The sequence below is a fragment of the Eptatretus burgeri genome, chromosome 3, assembly GCF_056783735.1.
Source record: "Eptatretus burgeri isolate ZD-2024b chromosome 3, Ebu_testis_v1, whole genome shotgun sequence".
Taxonomy (NCBI): domain Eukaryota; kingdom Metazoa; phylum Chordata; class Myxini; order Myxiniformes; family Myxinidae; genus Eptatretus; species Eptatretus burgeri.
The window spans coordinates 106,956,292-106,981,976 of NC_140963.1; the positions used below are offsets into that span (position 1 = coordinate 106,956,292).

At 42.5% G+C, this 25,685-nt stretch overlaps 1 protein-coding gene across 1 annotated transcript; it reads right to left on the minus strand.

Annotated features, from left to right (window-relative positions):
* Positions 1-18,442: 18,442 nt before the first annotated feature.
* LOC147030615 (protein S100-A1-like) lies at positions 18,443-20,856 on the minus strand. Its single transcript, XM_085874858.1, has 3 exons — positions 20,700-20,856; positions 20,019-20,177; positions 18,443-18,963 (listed from the first exon to the last, which is right to left on the minus strand). Exons 2-3 carry the CDS (start codon positions 20,160-20,162, stop codon positions 18,799-18,801), a joined length of 309 nt encoding a protein of 102 aa, XP_085730984.1. The 5' UTR covers positions 20,163-20,177; positions 20,700-20,856; the 3' UTR covers positions 18,443-18,798.
* Between the last annotated feature and the right edge of the window lie 4,829 nt (positions 20,857-25,685).

Here is a 25,685-nt window from a genome sequence, read left to right on the forward strand (position 1 = left end):
GCTGGGAAGGCAATGCCAATCCACCACCAGCCCTTGCCAAGAGGCTGATTGAGCAACACCGACGTTCTGTATAGAGAGCTATGCAAGGGTGCTCCATGCAAATTGATGATGGTGATGATGATGGTCTGTCAACCTCACGAGGAGGATCCTCGTGATGTGTCTGAAGTGCGTGAACCATAAAACGTTGAGACCGTGCATGCCCATGTGCTTTGAAACTCCATTGGACACGTGGAGAAGGATATAATTGCGATTATCCAACTCCAAGCAACCATTCCGAAAAGACAGGTGATGTCAGGCATTCAAGAAACTTAGAATCACATTGATAATTCATGCCCGGTGTTGGTTTAATGGATAGGGTGGTGGGCTTGGGATCCTAGGATCCTGAGTTCAGATCCCCCTCGGCTGTTGAATTAATACCAGGTGGGGTTGACTCTGCCTGTCATCCTTCCGAGGTCGGCGAAATGAGTATCAGCTTGCTGGAATCCTTTGTCAGAGTGGCGACCCGTCCAGGATTGTGTCCAAGGAGACTGCTTAGGCAGCACCAACACTGCACAGAGTGTGGTCCCAGTGGATGGATGGATAATTCAGACTTCAAAGAGAAAGACATATTGGTCTTCAGATAAATAAGTTGCAATCTGAGCTGTTATATGTTGCTTCTTTGACAATTGACACCATGTGTAGGTAATGTGAAATATACTGTCAATGGTTGCAAATATATATATATATATATATATATATATATATATATATATATATATATATATATATATATATATATATACATATATATATATATATATATACATATACATATATATATACATATACATATACATACATACATATACATATACATACATACATATACATATACATACATACATATACATACATATACATACATATACATACATATACATACATATACATACATATATATATACATATAGTTACGAATTTCGGTCCGCCCGGCGTGCGATCGGCCGCGTAACTCAAATCGCGACCGCGTCGCCCACCGGAACAGACAATTCAGTCGTGACCCTCCTTGGAACTACCGCTAAGAGCTAGTCACGGGTGGGGGTTTAACCACACACGATCGTGCCAATTGCCCACCCGCGCAGGATAGGGTTGTTCGCCAAACTCGACCTACCTAACTACCTGCGCGGGTAGTTAACCGGGCGATCGTACCTCGCCGCTGGCCGGCCTAGGACACGAACCGCTTAAGCGGTCCGTTCCGTGCTTCAGTGATAACTGAGCGGTGATATCGCCGGCCCCGACGGACATGATTATTTACCGGGTGCTTACACCCCTCTACCAATTCCTTCCGTGATGCAAGATGGAACTTTCAAACAAGGCAAAGGACGCAACGAAACGGGGAACAGTTCAACAAGCACATTTATTGCACACTCAGACAAGGCACATATTTTACAGCCATACAGAAAATCATGCACGTATAACAGTGAAAGCAATGAAAGCAAGCAAAGCCCGAGTTACAACCTAATAAAGTGTCTTTATTTCACACGCACACTTAGACAATTCTACTTATAAGATGGCGCCACCACATGCATTTACACAAAAGCAAAGGAAAAAGCCACCCTCAAAGGCAAGGGTAGCAGACAGATCCGTGGACCAAGTGTGCGTGGAACCTGGATGAGCAGCCAGGTCCACGAGACTGAAGGGTCTTACCCGCGCCCTCGTGGCACGATGGCGGGCAAGCCACGATGTCAGCGTAGCTGCGCCTGGCTTCGTGCCCCTGGCGTGGCCGGTGAGCTCTCTCTGGCATTCTCCGTGCAGGCACGTGTTTCACCGTCAGCACCACGGTTGGGGAGGGAACGGACGGGGTTACCGGCGCTTTCTTAGCGCGGAGCTCGGTAAGGGAGAGGGGAATTGCTGATGCTCCGTCCAACGAGTTGACGCTCTGGACCGCACTGGCTCCGGCGAACTCCTCTTGGCTGTGGCCTCCACTACGCCCCTTCTCCGGCGGCGGTCCCCAGTCAGCCCTCTGGTTCGCCTCTGAGCCCTCCTCCGCGTCCCTGCTCCACTCAGCAACTCGCCCTCCTCGCCCCTCAACTTCGACCTGAGCTCCGAGCTCCTTCCTCTCCGTCGATCGGCCCCCGTCTGCTTCGAGCGCCATCTCCCAACTCTGCCCCACCGACACTGCTGCACCGACACTGCCGCCGTCTGCCTCTTCGAGCTCCGTCCTGTTCTCCGACCCCTCCAGACTGCCTCGAGCTGCGTTGTGCTTGCGCTTATATAGGCTGGGGGAGGAGTGCATATGTAAATTTGTGGATCACAGCAGATTTAGAGGCAGGGCAATACCACCTGATGCTCAGCCATTGGATGGATGAAAAGTGGGTGTGAATGATTCCTGATCCGATTTCTTCTTCGAAAGGATCCCATTCACAACCCATGGCACGACGTTCGGTAGAAAGGCGAAGGCGGTGGGAGTTTGCTGTGGTGGTTTGGTGTAGTTGTTTGGGGGCATTGTTGGTGGTGGCGATTTGGTTGTTGGGGGATGATTGGTCCAAAATAACGACAGCAAAAGAAAAACGGCTATCTCAAAGGATCGCAGCCCTGTGAACACGAAAATCCCTCTAAACAACGGTGGGGAAATATAACTACACACATACTTATCGTCATAACTGATCTGAGGTCCCTTTATGGCATATTGCGAATTTCCACAGCCGTAACAACATAAAAAATATATATGCATTACAAAAACGAAATATATGTTTGTTTTTTTCATAAACACATCTCAAACTTCAAAATGTTCTCTCGATTTAAAACGCAAATAAATAAATATTTGTTGCATTCCTAAAATATTGTCTGCATGATCCTTGAGTACTCAAGAAAAAACCATGAGACCAAGGCTCTTTGCTATACGAGGGGGCTGTTGCTCCATTGGACCAAATTTTATTTGACCTTCACGGCCTTGCAGCATACCTGCCTGCTGTACTGCTTGAGCATGAGCTTGCCTTTTCACCAAGCCAAGATGTGCCGTTACCAACCCAGGATTCGAGATTCGCCACGAGGGGAAGCACCCGGACTCCCCCCACACTCCCGGCCCTGAAGCGACAAGCTGTGAATAACTCTGCGGTTCGCAGATTGTTAGTCAACCATGAACGCCGATTGATACCCACAAACCTGGCAAGATTCTCGCAACTATGCGCATTGCCTTTCAGTGGCTTGACAATATAAAGCAGGGCTCACACCCTCAATGCGTACTTGTCTTATCTTATTTAATCATGTGCAGCCGAGCGGAGCTGCCAAGTACGTACCGCATAATGTTGTGGAGTCAATCGATGGGGTAAAGCTTCCTGGCTGATAAACATGCCAAGTGTGCTGGACCAATGGAGGAAAGGATGCTACGAGCACATTGAACTGAACGGACATTGGTTTATTTACAAAGGAGCACAAGGAAAAGCATGTGGCACAGTGAAGACAAGGGGTATATTCACAGGGGATATACATACAGCAGGGACACCCAGTATTCGTGTAGTGTGGAAAACGACATACAGTGACACATTCATGCAATAAAGAGACAAAGAGCAGAATTATACCAATTCTATCCAGCTTATACACTCTTCCTTAAATTATCATAGCAGGCGCCATCAGGATCATTCCATGGAAGGGTAGATAAGTGAGAATATAAGAGATAAACTGAGGTTTATACCTCCTCCGGCTTAACCGGCATGTACATGTGGCACGTGCTAGTCCAAAGTGCAGGGAAGGAAAGGGTGGGGGGGTCATGAAGAAAAAGGTGCATGTTGAAGAAAGGCAAGTGAGATGTGGCGTTCTGCATAGAGTGAGAAAGACAGGGTGCGGGTCAGTGGTCGCTCTTAAAAGAATGGTTCTTCGGGCCTTGCCCTCGCTGATAACTCCTATCCGTCTGCAGTGGATGAGTCTGAAAAGAGAGAAAAGGAATATAAGAAGGAGAACGACTGTACCTATCATTGGTTATTGCTAATTTTGCCTCTCAATCAATATTCTGCCTGTACAACTCCGCTATCTTAGCGCTCCATTGCGTTTCAGCCCGTTCCCACCGCCACCAGCTCTGGCTCCAGAGGACTCGCTTGAACAGAACCCTCAGGGCTCTAGTAGAACTGACTTACCTCCCTGTGATGAAAACCGATACTTAAGGATGTGGGGTGGCGGAGTAGGGGTGGTGCTCAGGAAGATCAACGGTGAATCCCCATCCTCTGTGGAGGAATGGCAAGCACACACTTTCTCCGAGTACAAAAGGCTCCACTTTAATCGGAAGTTGGAGTGAGCCGATAGTGGGCGAAAGGTGTCTGTGGGCATGGCAAGATGATGGTTCCGAGGTGCAGGAAGGCGGTTGGGAGTGGTGAGCTAAATGAGTTACCTTTTGAAGAAACAAAGATACATTTTGATTACAACTCATGCAAATAAAATGAAGTAATGGATGTCAGCGATCGCAGCAGTGGTCTATTAGACACCGCCAAAAGAAGAGTAAAGAAAATCGTGGTCTTTGATATAAAAAAAACTTTTGGTTTTCACATGAGTTTTCAAGACTGAATCATGTGCAAGTACAGGATTAAAATACAATCTGTTTTTCACATGTACATACACATGTAATTCACATGTTATGTGAAATAAATAAACAGTAGAAGGAAAATTCCTGAGAGATATTATTTTAGTTCATATTTTACAAGCAAGGTACACGTTCACTTTAAATAAGTTTATTTTAAATCTATAATAAAACAAGCTCGAATGAGCTAAGATCCTCGTCCTCTTAATGATGACGTCATAAAACGAATATGACGTCATTGTGATGTATCAAGTTTGCGATAAATTATCTGTGCTAATGCCCGGCTTGATTGCCGCAAACAAAATTCAAACAGCTTGCCGAATTTCGGAGATAATGGAATAGGCGATTTCCATGAGCAGCGATATGACGTCAACTTTTTTTCTCGGAAGAATTTCCAAAATCGGAGATGGTTACTGCCTGCGCGTGGGCTTTCTGCACATACATGGCAAGTTTCACAAAGATCCGATGAAAACTCTGGGTTGTGAAACAAAAAAATGTCAAAAAATAGGAATGACGTCATAAAAATTGATATGACATCATAGTGATGCATCATATGTGCGCTAATTCATCTCTGCTAATGCCCTGTTCGATTCCCGCAAACAGAATTCGAACAGCTTGCCTAGTTTCGGAGATAATTTTTTAGGCGATTTCCATTAGCGGAGATATTTTGACATCATAACTTTTTTCTAGAAGGAATTTTCAAAATCGGAGATGGTTACTGTCTGTGTAGGATATTTTTCCATATATATGCCAAGTTTCACGAAGTTTGGATGAAAACTGTAGGCTGTGAAACAACAAAGTCCACAAGAACAACAATGTGAGTAAGACTTAGAGATAGATCCTCCACGAGGATCTAAAAAAAGAAAGTCCTTTTGTATGCTGTCCACAAATGAAAAGCGAAATTTCGGTTTTCACCGGACAGAAGGGTGTGATGCCCATATACATCACCCACAACACTTTTTCCCAGGGACTTTTGCAGTTGAGCTGTATTCTTTTGACAATCGGTACAATAAAATGTTTCATTCTTTAGATGTAGTCACAATAAAAAGTTGTAAGTCTTTGGTACTCTTTAATCCCAGAATCACACAAGTATAAAGCTCCTGTGTGAAGCAGGATGACGTCGACATGATGACGTCCCATGTTCTAAGCAGAGTAAAAGTAAAGTATCATTTCAAATAATCAATCGCTTTGCATTTGTTATTTCATGGCCTGCCATGAAGCTTAGACTCTTAAAGGATTGCACATTCAGCTTTGAGCTACCTTACCAGGGTTGGAATCCCAACTCAGCTATAAACTACCACCCTGGTGTTTGGCATGCAGGGCGAGGCATGAATCGAAGCGACGTTAAACCGGAGGACGTGACGCGTTGCATTTGGAACAGCCGTTTCCAAAATTAATAAAAGAATGAGGGAACAGAATGAAACAGCTGATGAATATCATCATAGACTTGCACAGGATGCAGAAAGAAAAATAATGAGGGGGGAGAATGAGAGGGTTCAACTTCAACACAGACTTGCACAGGATGCAGCAAGAAAAACAATGAGGTTGGAGAATGAGAGGGTTCAACTTCAACACAGACTTGCACAGAATGCTGAGCAATGAAGACTTTGGAGGATAATGCATGCTCAGCAAGCATATAAACAACAGCATCCGTAATGAATTGGACGAAGTATCTGATAATATTGTCGAAGAACATAATTGTGGTCCGACAACTTCACCATCCATGTACATTTCACAAATTAATCAACAGGGAAAGGAGATGGACTTGCACTTTGTTGCTCCAACGAGGAAAGTCCAATTACCTCCACTATCACCATACCTGCTCGACTGCAACAACTTTATCAAGGTAACGATGGAAAGTATCCCAGCTTCCAAGACAATATCTGAAGTTGCAATTCGATTTGTTCCAAACACAGCCATTTCAGATATCTGAGATTTTGTAAACAAACTCTTTCACATGTGCATGGACAATTATTCATATATTATGCATTCACATTTCAGATGTTACGTGAAGTAAATAAATTGTGTACATTATACATCATTTCTGGATCTGATGAATTGCCAGTACCCATTTTGTAAAGCTCCACATCTAACTCAAGATGTCCAAATGTCAAAAATGTCCATGCTCATGGGTTTCCCACGGGTGCCCCACTCGTCTAGTATAAAGCAGGAGTGTCTGTCTGTCCCCGAACTACTCCCTCAGTTTTGGGGATAGCCCTATCAAACCCTCTGTGGAACGTTTTGGGGTCCCGGCAGATGTTTTAAGGTGGGTGGGAGGTTTCATAAATTTCTAAACACAAATATGATTTTAATTTTCAATCCGTACGACATGTTTCGTGTCACTTTATCGCTGGCAGATTCGTCTGTGTCGGTTGTCACGTGAGAATGACATCTATGTTCGTTTACCCCATGAGTGTTTGTATTTTTTTTATATTAATGGTATCGTATTAATTTGTGATTGGAATGAAAATATACTTGTAACATTATATCCTCGGCAATGAATTGAACATATATCTGATTTTGTAAAAACTACAATCTGTTCCTGCTTCATTGTTGCAAGTACCATTTCTGGAAATAGCTGACCATCTTGTTTGAGAATGATGTTCCCTTTTCTTTTATGTGCACTACAGAATACTCATTTGTTTAAAAAAAAAAAAATAGACGTGGAGTATATCCATTGGTGTTGCTGTTATCCTGTCATCAGTTGCATGTGACTTGTGAGTAAACCTGATCTGAAAGTTTATTATTGACAATGGAAGAGAAATCTAGTTGTGAGCACTTTCATGATATGGAGTACACATTAAATGATAAATCACGAGAGGTTGTTGCCAGCAATAAAATTGTATAATTGTGTGAACTCGAAGATGAAATGTTGCTCACCCATCGGATGCATTTAAGACACTGGCATTGTTTAAAAAAAAAAAAAAAACACATTCTGAAGTTTTATGGAATGGATATGATTTTAATTTTCGAAATGATTTTCCCTTTTTTCTCAATTAAAAAAATTCAGAAGAAAAGAATGATGTATTGCACAAAAAAATCCCATAGTGAATAATTATGACTCAGGTATATTTGCCATATGGGTAAACGGCTACGATTTAGTTTAATCCAAATTATAACTTCCAACAATATATCTTTGAAATCCATTTTTTTAAAAGAGAATCTATTGTAGAATATCATTAATTTTCATTAAAGTACTTGTTTTTTAAAACTAGGTTTCCATGTCCACAAATGCTGCCCTACACTATAAATCAAGATGAAAGTGAATGAAAAAGCAAAGTGGAAAGCAGCGTACACTGTTGACAAAAAAGCAAAATGCAAAGCTTCCGCACATCAAGGTGTCCATCAAAATCACTGGGTGCTGGGCCAGACTATCGCCAAGGAGATGTCATCTTTGGTATTGTAACAGGGAAACAATGCACGTGCAATGTACTACAAATATTGGCAACTGCACAAGCAAGAGACTGTATCAAATCGGGCAACCAACAACATGAACAATGTTCTGCACGGTGGTGCAACAGCATACAACACTTCTTCAACGATGCTCATGTCCAACCGAAACCTACTTCATGGTGGAGGAATAGACAGAATAGTGTAAACAAATAATAGTACCTACAAACTATGCAGAGCAGATCCATTTGCTGTAAAATTAACTGATACTGAATCAGATTCACAAGTTGGGCAATACTCGCTATCAGATGCAATCATTCAAGGTCCGTGCTATACGATACCCATCCTTGTTTATTACAAGAGGCTCCACAACCCCGGGCTTTACAACTGGACTGCTGCAATGCAATAACATGTACTACCTCTTTGACAACAGCCACAGTCGAGATGACAATGGACTCTGTGCTCTAAATGGGTAATGAAATTCTCATGTCTTTCTTCGCAAGGATTGAAGAGGTTGTGGGGTACACCAAGAAACTTGCACAATCTTTTGGTATTTCAACGGATCTGTTTGAAGTGGTGCCAGTGACAGTTTCACCTCTGCACAAACCACAATTGTCGATGCATTGCTCGACAACAAGTGCACTTTTGAAGCATTTTCATGATCAAGCAGATAGACAGAAAGCGCTCACATCGATGAATGAGAAAAAAAAAATAAGGACAAACAGAGAATCAGAGAATGATAAGAGCAAGAATGAGCAAGCAATATTCTCTTATAAAGAAAGATGCAAAAAAGGAAACAAAGAAGATCGCTTCTTTTCACAAGAAACAACCAGATGAAATAAAGAAGCAATTTAAAGAAAAGGACAGACAGAGAAAAACCTCTTTTCAGATCAAACAACCAGTCAAAATAAAGGGGGAAAAAGCAGAGAAGGAGAGAAAGAGGATAGCTTCTTTTCGGGCCAAAAAACTATTCGAAATAAAGGGAAAAGAAGCAGAAAAGGAGAGGAGGAGGATAACCTATTTATAATAAACAGGCAGATGAAATAAAGAGAAAAAAAGGAGAGAAAGAGGTGTTACGACCGAGCCCTTGGGTAGAGGGCTCAGAGTACAGCCTTTTGGCAGAGGGCTCAGAAGAGGGGGTCATCTCTTTCTCATGGTCGTGTGTGTATATATATATCCACACAGTTCTGCCACATGAAATTATGTGGGGGCCTCAAAAGGAGAATAGAAGGTAGAAGGGGGAATGAAGGTCTTGTAGCAGAAGAATCGAAATAAAACGAAGAAAATAAGATAAAAGAAAATGGACATATTTTGAGAACCAAAGCGGCCACAGCAAAACGACTGCAATACATCCAGAAATACAAGGAAATCCAACACAGGTGGAGGCCATTCAGCCCATCATGCCTGCGTGAACACCACACCAACCCATCTACACAAGATCCAAGGAAGAGAATGCAAAAAGAGGTTTTTAATTGATGAAAATGTTTTTTGGGTTTTTTTGTTAGTTTTTTGTTTTTGTAGTTTTGAGATTTTTTTTTTTTTTCCTTCTTCCTCTCAGGGGATTGGGCATGGGCTTGGTTAAAAACATACATCAACCGCACAACACCCCTTGACGAGACCCCCACGAACAGCACTCCGTAAATATGCACACAATCACCCATCAATGCTCAAACGACCTAAAAGTCCTATCAACATCCCTATACCCCTCTATCTCCATAACTTCCAGGTACCTATCTAAATCTAATTTAAACTTATCTACTTTTTCTGCCACCACTGCCTTTCCAGGGAGACCATTCCATGCATTAACTACTCTCTAAGTGAAAGTCCCCTACCTTACTACTATCTTAACTCTCCTCTTCTTTAATATCAGGCTATGGCCCCTGGTTCAATCACTGTCTACTCTGTTGAATAATTATTCATCTGCACTTATTTATCCATACCTTTAATTATCTTAAACATCTCTATCATATCTCCTTGTAACCGCCTCCTTTCTAGTGAATAAAGCCCTGTCTCCTTCAGCCACTCCTCATAGCCGAGTCTAGCGAGGCCCAGAATCAATCCAGTAGCCCTACACTGAACCTTCTCTATGGCATGTATGTCCTTCCTGAATTGTGGTGACCAAAACTGCACACAATATTCTAAATGTGGCCCTCACTAAATTCCCATACAATGGTAACACCACCTCTTTTGACTTATAAATGATCCCCCTCCGAATACAACCTGAAACCATACTTGCTTTACCAATAGCTGCCTGGCACTGTGCTGCCTGCTTACCTCCCATATCTATTACCACCTCCAGATCCTTCTCCTGTGTGACACACTCAAAAATTATCCCTTGCATCCTGTAATCTCTATTTTCATTGTTCTTTGTCATCCCCAACACTTTATACTCGCTCAGGTTAAATTCCATTTGCCAATCTTTTGCCCAATCTGTACAAGTATCAATACTTTCCTGTATCTGATCACCACCCCTCTGCTATCCACCTCACCTCCAAGCTTTGTGTCATCTGCAAATTTGGAAAGTTTACTCTTTACCCCATTATCCAAATCGTTGATGTAAAGATGAATAGTAATGGTCCGAGGACTGACCCCTGAGGTACCCCGCTACTTACATCCGCCAGCAAGACATCCTCCCACTCACAGCCACTCCTTGCTTCCTACCACTAAGCCAGTTTGCAATCAAATTAGCTACCTGACCAGCCACTCCACAATCCCTCACTTTGGGTAACAATCTCTGATGTGATACCTTATCAAATGCCTCCTTAAAGTCTAGATATACTATGTCCCCTGCCTTTCCCTCATCCACCCAATCAGACACTGCTTCATAGAACTCTAAAAGATTTGTTAAACAGGAACTACCTTTGGTAAACCCATGCTGACTACCTTTATTTAGTTCGTATTTGTTTAAATGGTTCCTCATCCACTCATAAAATTAATGTCTCCAACACCTTCGCCACAACTGAAGTCAAACTAACAGGTCTATAGTTTCCCAATTCTTCTCTGGATCCTTTCATAAATAATGGTGTTACATTTGCTACTCTCTAATCCTCCAGTACCTGTCCTGACTCCAGTGAGCCATTGAATATATACATTAACATCTCGCTTGCCTGCTCAGCCATCTCCATCAATATTCTCAGGTGCATATTATCTCGGCCCGGAGCCTTATCTTCTCTTGGATTACCGAGCTGTTCCTTTACTTCCTCCACTCCAACCTGGATCTTCTGTAAAAGCCCTTCCTCACCTCCTCGATAGATACTCTCAGCTGTTGGCAATTCTCCTGACTGTTCTTGTGTAAAAATTGAAGAAAAATACCTGTTTAATAAGCCTGCCATCCCACTTTCATCACAAACCACTCTCCCGATGCTATTCCTCAATCGGCCCACACTGGTCCTACCCTGTTCTTTTCCTGATATACTTAAAGAAAGCCTTGCTATTATGTTTAATATTCTTAGCCAAGTCCTTTTCATACTCTCTTTTGGCTTGCTGAGTTATTTCCTTAACTTGCCTCTGTTTACTCCGATAGTGATATCAATCTAACTCCAGTCCTGTTATTTTAAACCTAATAAATGCCTTCTGTTTCTCCTTAATAGTATTCCTTATCTCACTGCTCAACCACCCTGGTCTCTTTCTGTTTCTCGTTTTACACCTCATTGGGATGTACTCACTCTGCACACTCTACAGATTTGGTCTTTAAAGGTTTCCCATTTCTCTGATGCTGATTGTCAGAGTCTCCCCAATCTGTTGTTGGAGTCTCCCAAATCTACATCACCCATCTTTCTCCTCATACCCTCAAAGTTTGCCTTCCTGAAATCTGATAGCCTGACCCTACTATCCTGAACTCTAACCCTCTTGGAACACACTCGGAAGATGTGAAAGTTATGCAGGCTGAGAAGGACAGACATAGAAAAAGTTAAAGCCATTTCTATTTTCTGGCTTCATTAAAATGCAGCTCCAGCTGCTGATGTGTGCACTTGCTTTCATTGTCAACTACACAAAAAGTCTGTGTTCTGTTTCAGAAAAACTGCATCCTCTGTCATGAGCAAATCCTTCTTAGACAAGTGTACAAGCAAATCTACAAGTTTTGCTGAAGTGAAGTAGATACGTATTGTTGTGGTTTCCCACCCGCTTGGCGTGCGGGCGACCGCTTTTAGCCAATCGCGGCCGTCCTCGCCCACCGGACGGGCAAACCGAGTCGCAGCTTTCGGATCAATGCCGAAATCCAGCTACGGGTGTGTTTTTAATCACACCGAAAATCAGCCAACTGTTCTGTCTCCGCGCGACAGGGTCCGATCGCCAAATTGTCGATTTACCTAAGTATGCGCATAGACAGAAATTCCGGGGATTTACACCTCAACGGAACCGTACGGAAACGAGCTGCTTAAGCAGCTCGCTCCGTTTGCGATTGCCGAGCGGCTTATTGCCAAGCCCGTCAGACCCGATTCTATTATCGGCTATTAAAAAGCCAGCTAATATTCCGAACTTAATTATGGCAGTTAAATTGAGGGAAGAGGACGCAAGCAGGTGAACATTCACACAATGACATTTATTCACAAAGCACGTATGCAATTATGCAAGGCAAACACGCATGCAATTATTCAGTCAACAAAAGCAACACAGGTAATACAAGCACGACAAAAGAACTACTACCATTCTATTATTTATTTACATGCACTTAACAGTTCTACTTAAGGACATGGCGCCACAACATTCATTCAAAGAAACCCCAGGAACGGCAAGGGCAGAACTGGACCTCATGGGTCTTTATTGTTCACGGAGCCATGGAGACCGCAAAAGCTCCGAGAGACCGAGCAGGCTACCTTTCACCGTCGTGGTGACTCGCCGGGCCTTGGTTCGGCGACCCTCGGTGGCCCTGCCCGCACTCCGCTGGACTCCACCCGTGCCTTCAATGGCGATCCAGCTGGCGACTCCTCTCCGGCTCCACCGGCGCCTCCGTCGACCAACGAGAGAGACCAAGCAGAGGGACTCTCTTTCCACTCCCTTCCAGACCTCCACAACTTCCACAACAACTCAACTCTTGGGCGTTCAGCGCGCCTTTTTATCGCCCCGGCGTCCCGCCCCTCCCCTGCGGCACGTGGGGGAAAAATCCTAGAAGTGTGGTATCTGTTTTTCTCCTGAGCAACAGTTTTTTTTTACCATTGTTTCCGTTCTTTGTTGTTGAGTAACCATCACGCTGGGTGGCAGAGATGTTATTCTTTTGGGAGGCCCTGTCTGTGGGGATGTTGGTGGTTGTGGAGAAGGTGTTTGTGGTTGTTGTGGCTGGCACTGTGGTGGGGATGGCATGGTTGTTGAGATGCGGTTATGGAGAAGGTGGTTGTAGGTGTTCCAAAATAAAGATAGCAAAAGAATAATGGCTGACTCAAAGATCACAGCCTGGTTACACAAATAAATCCCTCTAGGCATCGGTGGGGAAATCTAATCTGAACACACACTTATCGACATAACTGATCTCTGGGATACCTGAATGGTGTTCTGTGAATTTCCACAACCGTAACAGTATGTAAGACTTGCAATGCTTGCTTGAAAAAGAGAAGATGCCCCCCTCCCCCCCCCCACACTCAATGAGTATCTCACAAACTTAAACTACAGTACATGATGTGCCAGATGAGCTCAAATCACACAGAGTTAGAAGCAAGACTTCTTGCACAATGATACCCTCTTATGAAGATATTAGGACTTCCAAGAGGAAACCAGAAGCAGGTATGATCCCACTGAAGTTGAAGAGAAAAATCCTGCACAATCATCATGTGACCTACCAGAACATCCATCCCAATATGGTGAAAATTGCTCAGGCAAAACTGAAAAACATGAACAATTTCTCCAAAGGAACACAAGAAAATGAAGATTGGTATTTGCAATGCACATAGGAAGATCCAGATATGTGGAAGGAATTAGTGGTCAATGAAGACAAAGAAGAAAGTGAAGGACAGATGAATGGTGCCACTGATAGATCACAAATGTCATGTTCTTCAACATAAAAACATCGACATGATCCACAACAGGTTGAAATGTTGGAGACAGAAACTGATCTGACAAATCACCTCCGTGGTGTTAGATTTGATACTCACGTCCAACCTACTGACCCTGCGCTGAATTTGGATAACATCTACGGTATTGCCCCTGGTGAGAGAAAGAAACCAATTTCCGTTATGATGGATGAAGACTGTGAGGAGCGGACCTTCCCGAGCCCATTTCCAACTGGAGAATTTGGTTTCACAGTTGACAGAAACACAAAACTTTCTCCAAGAAAATATTTCAATGTGAGATTTTAGAACAAAGATGCACGATTTACCCATAACATCGAATACATATTCGTTGCTCAGTTTGTTACAGGGTATAAACAAGTAATGGATAACATTTCTGTTGCTTTACGGAAAGTGAGGCTTAATACAGATGATGCTGATCGTGTGACAGCTGGTCTCGTCGATGATCCTCAGTGGCTGAATCGCATTATATTCAGACAAAGCCGACAATATGCTTCAGATCGTTGGTGGTTCACCACCTTAATGGCAAGGGGTTACGTACAAGATACTTGCAGCTGTGAAAGAATTGGGAATATTCACTTGGTTTGTCACCACGTCTGCAGCAGATCTCAGATGATCAGACACACTCCAAGTAACTGATGAGTAAGTCGGACACACTCCTTTGCATCAAGGATGAACACTAACTGATGAGGCCAAATCTGAAATGTCATGGGAAGAAAAGTGCAAGTTGTTGGCATCAAACCCAGTAACTGCTGCACCACATTTTGACCACCGACTGCAGCGCTTGTTTAAATATATCATTCTCTCTGAAGTGCAACCCCTTGGCATTGTGACAAATTGCACGTGTCGGACAGAATTCCAACAGAGGTTCCCCAAATGCACACTGTGCGCTGTGGGTAGATGGAGCACCAAGTCATGATGAGAATGAGTGAAATCTACTCAAGTTTACAGATCAATTATGTGACTTGTGAGATCGCTTCAGCCGATGATGATGAGTTGATGCATGATCTTGTTTCAACTCTTCAACGGCACTCTCTCAGCATCATGCAGAAAGTCAGGGGAAAATGCAGTTTCTCATTTAAGCCAAAAAGTTCTACTTTCGACTCATCTGTCCACAGAACATTCTTCCAATAGCCTTATGGATCACCCAGGTGGTCTTTGGTAAACTTGAGATGGGCGGCAATGTTCTTCTTGGAGAACATTGGATTCCTCTCTGCTATCCTCCCATACACACCATTTTTGTTCGGTGTTTTCTTGATGGTTGACTCATGAACACTGACATTAGCCAATGCAAGAGAGGCCTGCAGATTCTTTGACGTTACCATGGGGTTCTTTGTGACCTTCTGGATTATTGTATGTCTTGCTCTTGGAGTGATTTTCGTTGGACGACTGCTTCTGGAAAGTTTAACAATGTTGTTGAATTTTCTCGATTTGGACACAATATGACCGAAAGTGGATTGGTGGAACCCAACATCTTTAGAGATGATTGTGTAACCCTTTCCAGACCGATGAGCATTGACAACTCTTTTTCTGATGTCCTCAGAGATCTCTTGATCGGGGCATGACACACTTTCAGAAATCTGTGTGGTTGAAGACCAGACTCTGATGGCGACATAACGACCAAAGTTTGTTTTTTTTCACAAAGGGCAGGGCCACCCAAACTCACTCCTGATTGTCATTGCATTGATTGTAATACATGACTGTAATTACCTTTCGAGTAATTGAGCTGATTCACCTGGAAGTTCACATATTTTTCTGACAAAGAAATTGAATGTGGGATCACATTCTGTTCAATAAACAAATGAAAGTAGATTTGTTTTGTGTGCAATTTGTTTAATCAGGTTCTCTTTATCTATTACTATGACTTAGATGAATATCTGATCACATTTCAGGTCAAATTTATGCAGAAATGCAGATAATTCCAAAGGGTTCACAAACTTTTTCTCACCACTGTAAATGTATCTATAAAATACATAAGTACGTACTTCTATAAAAGAATAGGCATCTGGTCGATCCATTTCGCCATCATTAGAACTCTGCTCTTGGGGATATGAAGGGGGTGGGGGGAGGAGGCAGGTTGAAAACCACCGCCAAAGGGTGTATGACAATACATCTCATTTTCAACAGGGATAAGTAAGACGAGCTTGCAGGAATCATTCACAGTATATGGGAGAAGCTTCTATCATGGTGGGATGAAGACTACATAAACCCATTGAAGGAATCTCTGGCAGAATACATGAATGTGGAGAGAGTTTGGGGCTGGATTTCCAGGTAGTCCTTGTTTGGTTTGTTGAGAGGAGGTTATTTTCACTGTAGATCCTCATAGGGAAAATGTGAAAAGATGTTTATCATGACTCCAGAGAATTACTTACATTACTCTTCAGCTGTTTGAACCAAAATAATTTAACCACAACTTTTCTCTTATTACTCAATTAAGTCCCACAATTAGCTCTCAGGTTACCACCATCAAATTCATTCTCCTTCCACTCGTTGCTTTATTTCTATAAATAAGTTGAGGCTCATGGTAGAGTTAAAAGACTGAGGATGGAAGGTAAATCTATCTATGATCATTAGGTTTGTGGTCGAACATAAAATTATAAGAAAATAAAAGGAAATTTTTCCTTTAATAGGTTTTTGATAAATTTCAATTGAATATAAAAGTTAAATTGAATTAAAAAAAAAAAAACACAAAACCTGAAGATGAAGTCACAAAGCATTGGTATAAATGGTGAGAAACTGTTGTAATTAAGAAAATTTTAACTCAATGCTGGTTACTAATGAATCATTCATTATTGGAGGCTATCTCCGTAAAACACACACAAACATGGGGTAACGTCATCGACTCCCAGATACGTCTGGGGTATTCACATTGTAACCTCACCTTTCTGATTATTATTCATTGCTTTCCTACTTTGACTTACAACTTATTTTTTTTATTTTATTCTCCAATCCATGTAACTTTCCTTCCATCTCTTGTGAACCTTATATGTAGATGCTCTCATTTTCCAAAAAAATGTATGTATATGCATATATATATTTATATATTAATGATGCACTGCCAACTATGATTGGTGAGGACACAAGATCGAGTCCCAGTACATTTATAGCTCCACGATCTGGGAGCAACAAGTTAGTGCCATCTGCCACATGGACACATTGTCTTTCACCCCTCCAATTGCAACTAGGAGGCACCAGCATTATTTTTGGCGCTCGGGAGTTCTATGAAGATGATTCACATTTGATTTTGTTTACGAATACTGCCACGACGACATCATGACTGCAGCCCCAAGAAAGGCTTCTTGCAGTGCACAGATGGAATTGTCATGGAGTTTGTCCAGGTAGGAGAACTTAATCATATTCATATATACTGTATATAGTTTGATAGGATTGTGCAGAGATAGTGCACTTACCTTTGATATGTCTAATCTGACTTCAGTTCTAAACCCAACTATAAATTCATATTGGTGCTCATATAGGCAGTGTTGCATCACAAAGTGTGCAGTCCCTCCCATGGGCGTGAAGCTGTGATTCTAGCATTACATGGTGGACATTAATAATCCGTGGAGGATAAAGGAGAAACAGCTCCGACATCATATAATATATATATATATATATATATATATATATATATATATATATATATATATATATATATATATATATATATACATACATACATACATACATACATTGACACGTCCCATGCTTTTCCAGCTGATGAAGCTGCATAAAGCAACCAAGAAGGCCTACCCAAGGTAAGCACTTTGCTGTTTCAAACCCTTCCCAGAGTTACTCCACAACTCTGAAGACATTCACAAATAGTACACACATAAGAATCCCAATGCGACACACCCCCTGAGCTGCCAGACCGGTTTCATCGCTTGTTGGCGAATCATCAGTGACAGCTCAGATAGCAATGCATACAAATGAGGCTCCCATGCGTGTACCATGTGCAAATGTCAAAAGCAGTCAATATAGAAATAATAAAGACCCATCCACAACTTTCACCTGTGAATGGAAGGAATAGCCAATCAGCTCTCACCTAATCAACTAAACCCAGGTGGCTGGGATTATATAAATAAAATGACACCTTCCATGCTCTTCTTGCCGAAGCAGCTGCATAAAGCAACCAAGAAGGCCTTCACAGGGTAAGCGCTTTGTGTATATATATATATATATATATATATATATATATATATATATATATATATACATATACATATGTGTGTACGTGCGTACGTGGGTACGTGCGTGCGTGCGTATATAATGTTTATTCAATGGTACCTCCTGCCTGTAATGGTGAGCATCAGCCACAGATTGTCTCACATGAAAAGAACACACAATCCACAAAGAACACCAGCCTGTCTGCCACCCAGATGATGGTTTCCGCTAATGTAAACCAACCAGAAGGCATGTGGTGTGATCGGGCAGATAAATCAAAATATAATGCTCATTATGCTCCACTCATTTTGATGTGTGTGTGTGTGTGTGTGTGTGTGTGTGTGTGTGTGTGTGTGTGTGTGTGTGTGTGTGTGTGTGTGTGTGTGTGTGTGTGTGTGTTTGTTTTTTTCAAGAAATGGAGTTTTAATCAGACAAGTTTAAAGGATCAGCAGGTGAACGTCACCTTAGGAATTTTTACTCATTGCACTCTTCCCCTTTTGTATGACACACATTTATAATCCCAATGATTATTCAATGATTTTATTGTGATAAATGAACACCTACAAACATCACCATATGACAAATTGATAATATTATAAAGGCATTTATTTTTAAATGATGAAAATGCTGTTATAATCAAGCTGCATACAATATTACAGAACAAAAGATTACTATAATAAGCACATTATGGTGGTTTTAGGCTTTTCCGCACATATGCTTCAAATCTTCCATGAAGAACTCGTTGCATGCCACGGACAGGGCGGCCAGCAGGACCGAGTACTCATTGAAATCCACCTCTCCATCCTTGTCAATGTCCAGGTCCCGCATTATGCTGTCCACAGTTTCCGCATCCTTTGCTCCCTATAGTGAGGGATAACAAAAGGAGATAAAATGTTCCGAACAGAGCTTTGAACGACCTTCCCAAAAATCTACCATCTTTCGCCACCTAACCCGACAGGGGTATCTTGCCTCACCTTGTACTCTACGATACTTATATTAAGGAGGCTGATCAGCATGTCCATGGCCTGACATTTAAAATTAAATGAAACACCAAATACTCCAGTGGAGTCATCATGGGAACCTGAATAGGATTTGGGTTTTGGCTGCTTCTCCTCTACCCTCAAACCCATCCAGGTGCAGCCAATGTTTCAACGAACAAAAGGAAATAACATCGAAATTTTTATGCTTCACCTTTTACAAACATCTTCATTGAACTATCACCTGTATTTTCTTCTCTCCTGTGCAAGTATATGGTATATCCATTTTACATACAGCATCATCTAAAATGGACAGCTACTTCATTTCCGAACTCAGCTGTATAGTGTTATTGAAAGCTGTGAAATAATGTAATTTCCCTCACCAGTTTTCCATGGCGAAAATGCAATTATCAAATGACGTACAATGGCTGTTTAATGATGGCATCCTCTGGAGCTAAATTCTAAATTCAGATGTAGCTCTGAAGAGTTCACATTACATAAAAGTATTGCAATATAATGGTAATATTCAATAGGGAAAGCTGCAGGTCATGTGTATGCATAAGTCTTCAATTATATGGCTTTATGACGTCACAGAAGTCCCATTTAATTGCAATTGTATGATTATATCACACACACACACACACTGTTCTTTAAAGATCTCACGACCGAGTGAAGCTGAGACGTGTTGGAGTTGTTTTGATGGAAATTGGTTTCGGAGTCGCCACTGATGCACGGTGGTGCTAAAGCAATTCAGTTCACTAAAACAGTGGCACAAATACGCGGAAATATAGTGTGTGTCAGTATGAGAATGATTTTCTTGTCTTCCTTCAGTGCGATGTTGCTCAGACGGTGAGCACGTGTGAGATTTGCAGAATAATGAAGAGTGGTTGCGTGGTGAGCTGTTTATGACGGAGGATTTAGGGGAGCAAGCAACTTTACCGACAGCACACCAGGTAGTTCGTTTGTGAGAAGATCCTTCATCTCGGCTTTGCTCAGCTTGAACCTGTCGCCCTCGTTGCCCGAGTATTTATGGAAAACAGCGACCATCGTCTCCATGGCACTTTGCAGGTCAGTGCACGCCATTTATGCTCAGCAGGACTGCGAGGGAGTGGGAAAGTATGATATGCAACAAATGACTGATCATGCACATCTCACCAAAACAGCACATCTCACCAAAATAAAACATCTCCATCATTATACATCTTGTAACCATGATAATCGTTTTTTTTGACACATTTAGTAAATCGATGTCATTAATGTCCTTCAAGATAATGAAAGAAACAATTATAATTTCCATCACCTATAAACAGAACTACTACAATCGTCAATCAGTGCATTTATCTGTTCCCACGAGGGTATATATTAATATGTACATATACATAGTCAGCACCATAACCCCCCACCCCGTTCCCTCCCCTTCCCCTTAATACACCTGCACCTGTGCATGAGATTGAACCATAAATGGTCTCAAGAACACCGTCCCACCATGACCCCCTCCCCTCTGTTACCGCCACTCCTCCCCACACGTGGAAACATGCCTCTCCACAGTGATCTACTTCACAGGCCACCCTACACCAAACGGGCTACACCATTTGGGCTGAATCGCATCGACATTCAAACCTTGTATGGTTGAGGCGAAGCAGCAGAAACAAGATGGTCTCGGGCGGCGCTTCTTTATATACGACAGGAATGATGATGCAGGTGATGCGCTAATGGCTCCCAACGCGATGCCCCTGGGCCCTCAGGTCCTCGCCAGTTTTACTTCCACAACCTTAGTTATTCTTTGATGCAACTTTTGCACATTTCTTCCCTCATTTGCCAAAATTGCTGAGCAATTCTCAGTTATTTTAGTTGATGATTTATGAATTTTCATCACAAATACTCTTTTCCTTTTTTCTTCTTCTTCTTCGTAAAAACAGGAAAATGAAGGCTTCCTAAACGATAAAAATATCTCTCACTAAAAATCCCAGGAAGCAAAACAATGGGAAGGAGTTAAAATGAGAGGAGGACCATCACACACCACATTATAATGGCCTGCTCCATACCCAACAAGGACCAACACGAGTTGATATCAACACCAGTCTTATTGACAGCATTGATTCTGCCTTCAGGATTCATCAGAAAGACCAATTTTTTTTTTGATATTATAAAGCTCATGCTTAACAAACAATGGTGCATGGATGAACGCAAGGGTACGTATAGATAAGGAAAGATATACTGTATACTCAGAATCAGTCTAGATCCCTTGGCTTTAATTGTGTTGCTCTGAGAGATTCAACACAACATAGAGTACGTACTAGCACCATGGCAGCAGGGAGGCACCAAACACATTACCCTCCGGCCCTCGTCCCCAGCCAGAGAATCCCGCTCCATTTCTCCATCGTTGCCATGTGTCGTAGCCGAGCACAGCCAGTTCTCCAGCGAACGGATCCTCCAGAGACCCCCCCCTGGCCGTCCTTTGCAGAGATTGTTTGTAAAAAAAATTATTTACCGATCGTATCTGTATCACTGTCTGGTCTTATTCGCGCAGTGGCATTCCAGGAGACACCCTATTTGGCTGCAACTTGAGATGACGGATTATGCTGAGAAAATGGATTTCACTCCCATCTCTCAATTGTACGATTTATATACTGTCTCAGATAACTGACAAGATGCCCGACTGACCTCATGTAAAAAGATTAACCCTGAAATCCTGCCAGTTATTTCATATGGAGAGGACAAAGGAGGTCATGTTGAGCTAAAAAGTGACATTTTCAGCCATGATGGCAGCTTGTCGGTGCAGTATTTTCTCGATGACATGTATTTGGGGCTCAGCATTCTGGACATCTGTGGACCTTCTTGGGACACTACTGGCAAACCCACTTTGAAGGCTTTGAGTGGGACAAGATTCATTAAAATTATGAACCCCCTATACATTAATTGGGGTCATCATGATCCTATGTAGCAAGTCTGGATGTAATTATCCCAAAACTAGCTGTAGGAGGAGTAGCGTGACAAACAAACAAACCAAACCATAAATGCACACATACACACATACTGGTCCATAAATTTTCGTAAGGATGCCGATAACAGGTGGCATGAAAACCTGCTTCAGCAGGAATGACACTTTACTCAACTTCGACGGGATGCTTTGTAATTACATTTTGTCAAGCACCGGCCATTCCTACCCACTTCACAGAAACATTCGCGATACTTATTCCATATAAATGGGGTAAATGCGTGAATAAGGTCATTTTTAGCTCACCTGGAAGTAGTTTCGGGGAGCTTATGGGATGGCGCGTCATCTGTCCTCTGTCAGTCCATCTGTTCATCTGTGCACAAATACTTGCAACTTCTTCTCTGAAACTACACATACGATTTCAATAAATTTGACCACAACCTTCATCACCAGTGACATACCAAAGTTTGTTCACACTATTTTAAAAATCGTGGTCGAATGGGATTTACAAGCGGAGGGGGTTGCCCCAAAAAATAGGTATTTGCTATAACATTGGTACATCGATACATTTTTGCTGATTTCAGCCCACGTTGACGTCCTCCTCAGTATCATTACTCTACCAGGTGAGTGCCAAGGGGTATTGCCCCTATTTTTTTTAAACATTTTTTCCACGCATAAAGCATTTCAAAGATGATGATGATGTGGTCGACACGACAAACCTGTGATTGACGCGGCTCCACAATCATGCACATCATGTGACACAAGCAAGCACTCTGATTGGTCAAGATTCAAAAAGCAGTGTGCAATTCATGCTTCAATGTGGAGAGACAGTCCAACTTTAAAGCTTACAAAACATCTAAACTGGCAGGAATCAAGAGTTAAACTTTTAGTGTGTGCTACATCTTAACTTGTTCTCTTAATACTAATATTTATATTTTAGAATTTCCGACCTCGGAACGAAACTGAACGATAAATGGTCTCAGGTTGCAACCAGTGGTGTAGTGCCAAATTTTGAGGAACCGGAGGTCTGCAAAAATGTCGTCCGTGGCGTCATCTCCAGTTCTATCGTCACATCAAGTTTTAACATGACACTGTACCATTTGAGTCCTCAAAATGAGTGATAAAATGAAACACATTTTACCATAATAAACAAAACACTCAAACCCACTTGATTTCACAATTCAGAATTCCATTTGAGAAAAAATAAATTAAAACAAGTGGCGCCAGGCACAACAAATCCCACCCATTTTGTAATTTTGACCGATGACCATGACCCCCAAAACTTCAGACCCTACCGTTCTTCACAAATATGCATTTTTCACTCTAGGAATGGGTAGGATTATAAGTGACAAATAGACAAAGGTTCACTGTAAGCTTAGTTTGAAGTAAATCAGATCATTTTTGACGAAGTTATGAGCGAAAAACTATTTTGTTCTTTTTGTGACCTTGACCTTTGATCCAATTGGACCCAAAAGTTAATGCAGTCGTCCAAGGTTCATTGCCCACCTGTGGATTAAATTTGATAGTGTTTGCAAAAGCCGTTTTGCCATAAAGTTGCTAACAGACAGACAGACAGACAGACAAACGGACAAACAAACCGGACGATTACAATATCCCGCTCCCTCCCTCCGGGGGGCGGAATAAAAAGGAAAGTCACCAGTTATTGCTCAGTCACATTTGTTCTACGTCTAGGATACAGTGGCCGTACCCCCCCCCCCCGAATTGGCAGAAACGTGTGGTGGCCGCAGAGTTTCTGAGGTGGCCTCAGGGTGGCCCGAGGGCGTATGGCTATATTTTACAGGCCGTAGGGGTCTCCGTGGAATTAGAGCGTGGAGTTATAACTTTTTTCATTTCTAGGTTGGCCGTAGCAATTCGACAAGCCATAGCCACGACGTAGATGTGTTCCACATCGACCGTACGTAGGGTGTACGGTGGGCTTGCATTATTCGTGCGGCTGCCGTAGGCTCTTATCAATGAAAAATGAATTTTGCCAACCCCCAAAAAATTACGGCGGCCGCACTATTTCCACGGTCGCCATAGGGTAGTCCTAAGGCGTCCCTGTGTTCGCCGTACGGTGGCCTTGCGGCCACCTTGAGGCTACCTTGCGTCTGCCTTGAAAATTATATGGCGCTGCAGGGACGCCCTAAGATCACCGTGCGACATCAAATCAAAGACCGTACGGCACCCCCGCGTTTTCAGTCACCACAATTTCTAAATACCCCGTGCAGTTACCCGAAAAATAAGAACATATGTGACTGCTACATTGTGTGACCGTGGAAATACTTCGGCTATCCTATAATTGCTCGTGGCCGTAGATTTTTTAGACCCTACGGCGGCCTAGCCAAATGTGACTGAAGCATTAGTCTCTACTCTCCAATAACTATGTATTGAAATAGAGAAGGTTTTATTTATTTAGTACCATGCGCTAAGGGCTGGCAGAACGGTGGAGAGGTAGCATGCTCCCCTCTAACCTGTCTAGCCTGGGTTAGAATCACGACCCAGCTATGAACTGTCATCCTGGTATTTCACAGGTCGGAGATTCATCCAGATGTGTGCCGTCTCTCTGATGGACGCTAAAATGGGCATCCTGTCTGCCGGTATTGGTTATTTCGTTGTTTTTCACATTAGTTGGTGTCTTTCGTGGAGTTGACGAAAGAAGATAGAGCTTTGAGACCGGATAAACATCTGACAGTGTTGAAGGAGATGGCAGAGCAGGTAACCATGATGTTAACACATATAATGTCATGTTTGTCTGCTCTGCCAACATGAGACCTTGTCGTTGATGTATTATAGACCTACCCTTGCTCATTCAACGTGATAGCCATTCAGATTCTTCACAAAGAACAGCCATATCACTGATCCACCCAGACATCAACGGGTTGGAAACATCCAAAGTTTTCCATGCCTTCACATCTTACAGGGTAGAAATACTTCGATTTTTTTTTGTATAACAAGTCAAGGCTCGTGTAAAAAGAGCTAATACACAGAAACATATAACAAGACAGCAGACAAGAGGGGTGGGAGAGGGAAGCACAAAATAGTGGGAAACAAAGACAATAGGATATCTGTGAAAGGGAGGGATGGGGCGGGGTACACGGGGTAAACAAGATAGTACTACAGGGATTTTCAGGAAGGAAAGCAGGGAATTTGATTGAAGTGGGTTTGGGGTTGATTAACGGGGGTAGAAAAGATCGTGGTTTTGGATAGGGAAAGATAAGAGATGGTGGGGAACAGCTCTTTTGAAGACCTGGATGGAAGAGTGAGATTGAAGAGAGTGTGGGAGTTTGTTCCAGAGGCGGGAAAAAGAGGAATGAAAGAGTGAAGGTGAGCAGCGATTCGTGATTTTGGTAGTTTCACCAGAAGGGGTTTTTTGGCGGACCATGAGCGCCCTGAGGAAATATATGGGGTGCAAATTACATACAGAGCAGGTGGGACAAGGCCAGAGAGGAGACAGTAAAAGGCAGAAAGACCACTGACCTGGATCTGCTGAGAGAGTGAGAGACCCAAAGACTCAGCTTCATCGCGGGAGATACCAATGATCCTGAAAAGCCTTGGTTTTCACAGCGTGAAGTCGAGCTAGGTGTGAGGCAGGATCACAACCCCAGAAGGGGGAGCAGTACTCCATTAGGCTGCAGATGAAAGCTTTGTATGTGGTCAGGAGCTCAGGT

What these genes read in the sequence shown, in the direction of transcription:
- LOC147030615 (XM_085874858.1), bottom strand. Translation starts at nt 20,162, where the DNA reads ATGGCGTGCACTGACCTGCAAAGTGCCATGGAGACGATGGTCGCTGTT. An exon ending in AACTACCTGGTGTGCTGTCG is followed by an intron (nt 18,964 to 20,018) that starts GTAAAGTTGCTT and finishes CCCTCACTATAG; the next exon opens with GGAGCAAAGGATGCGGAAAC.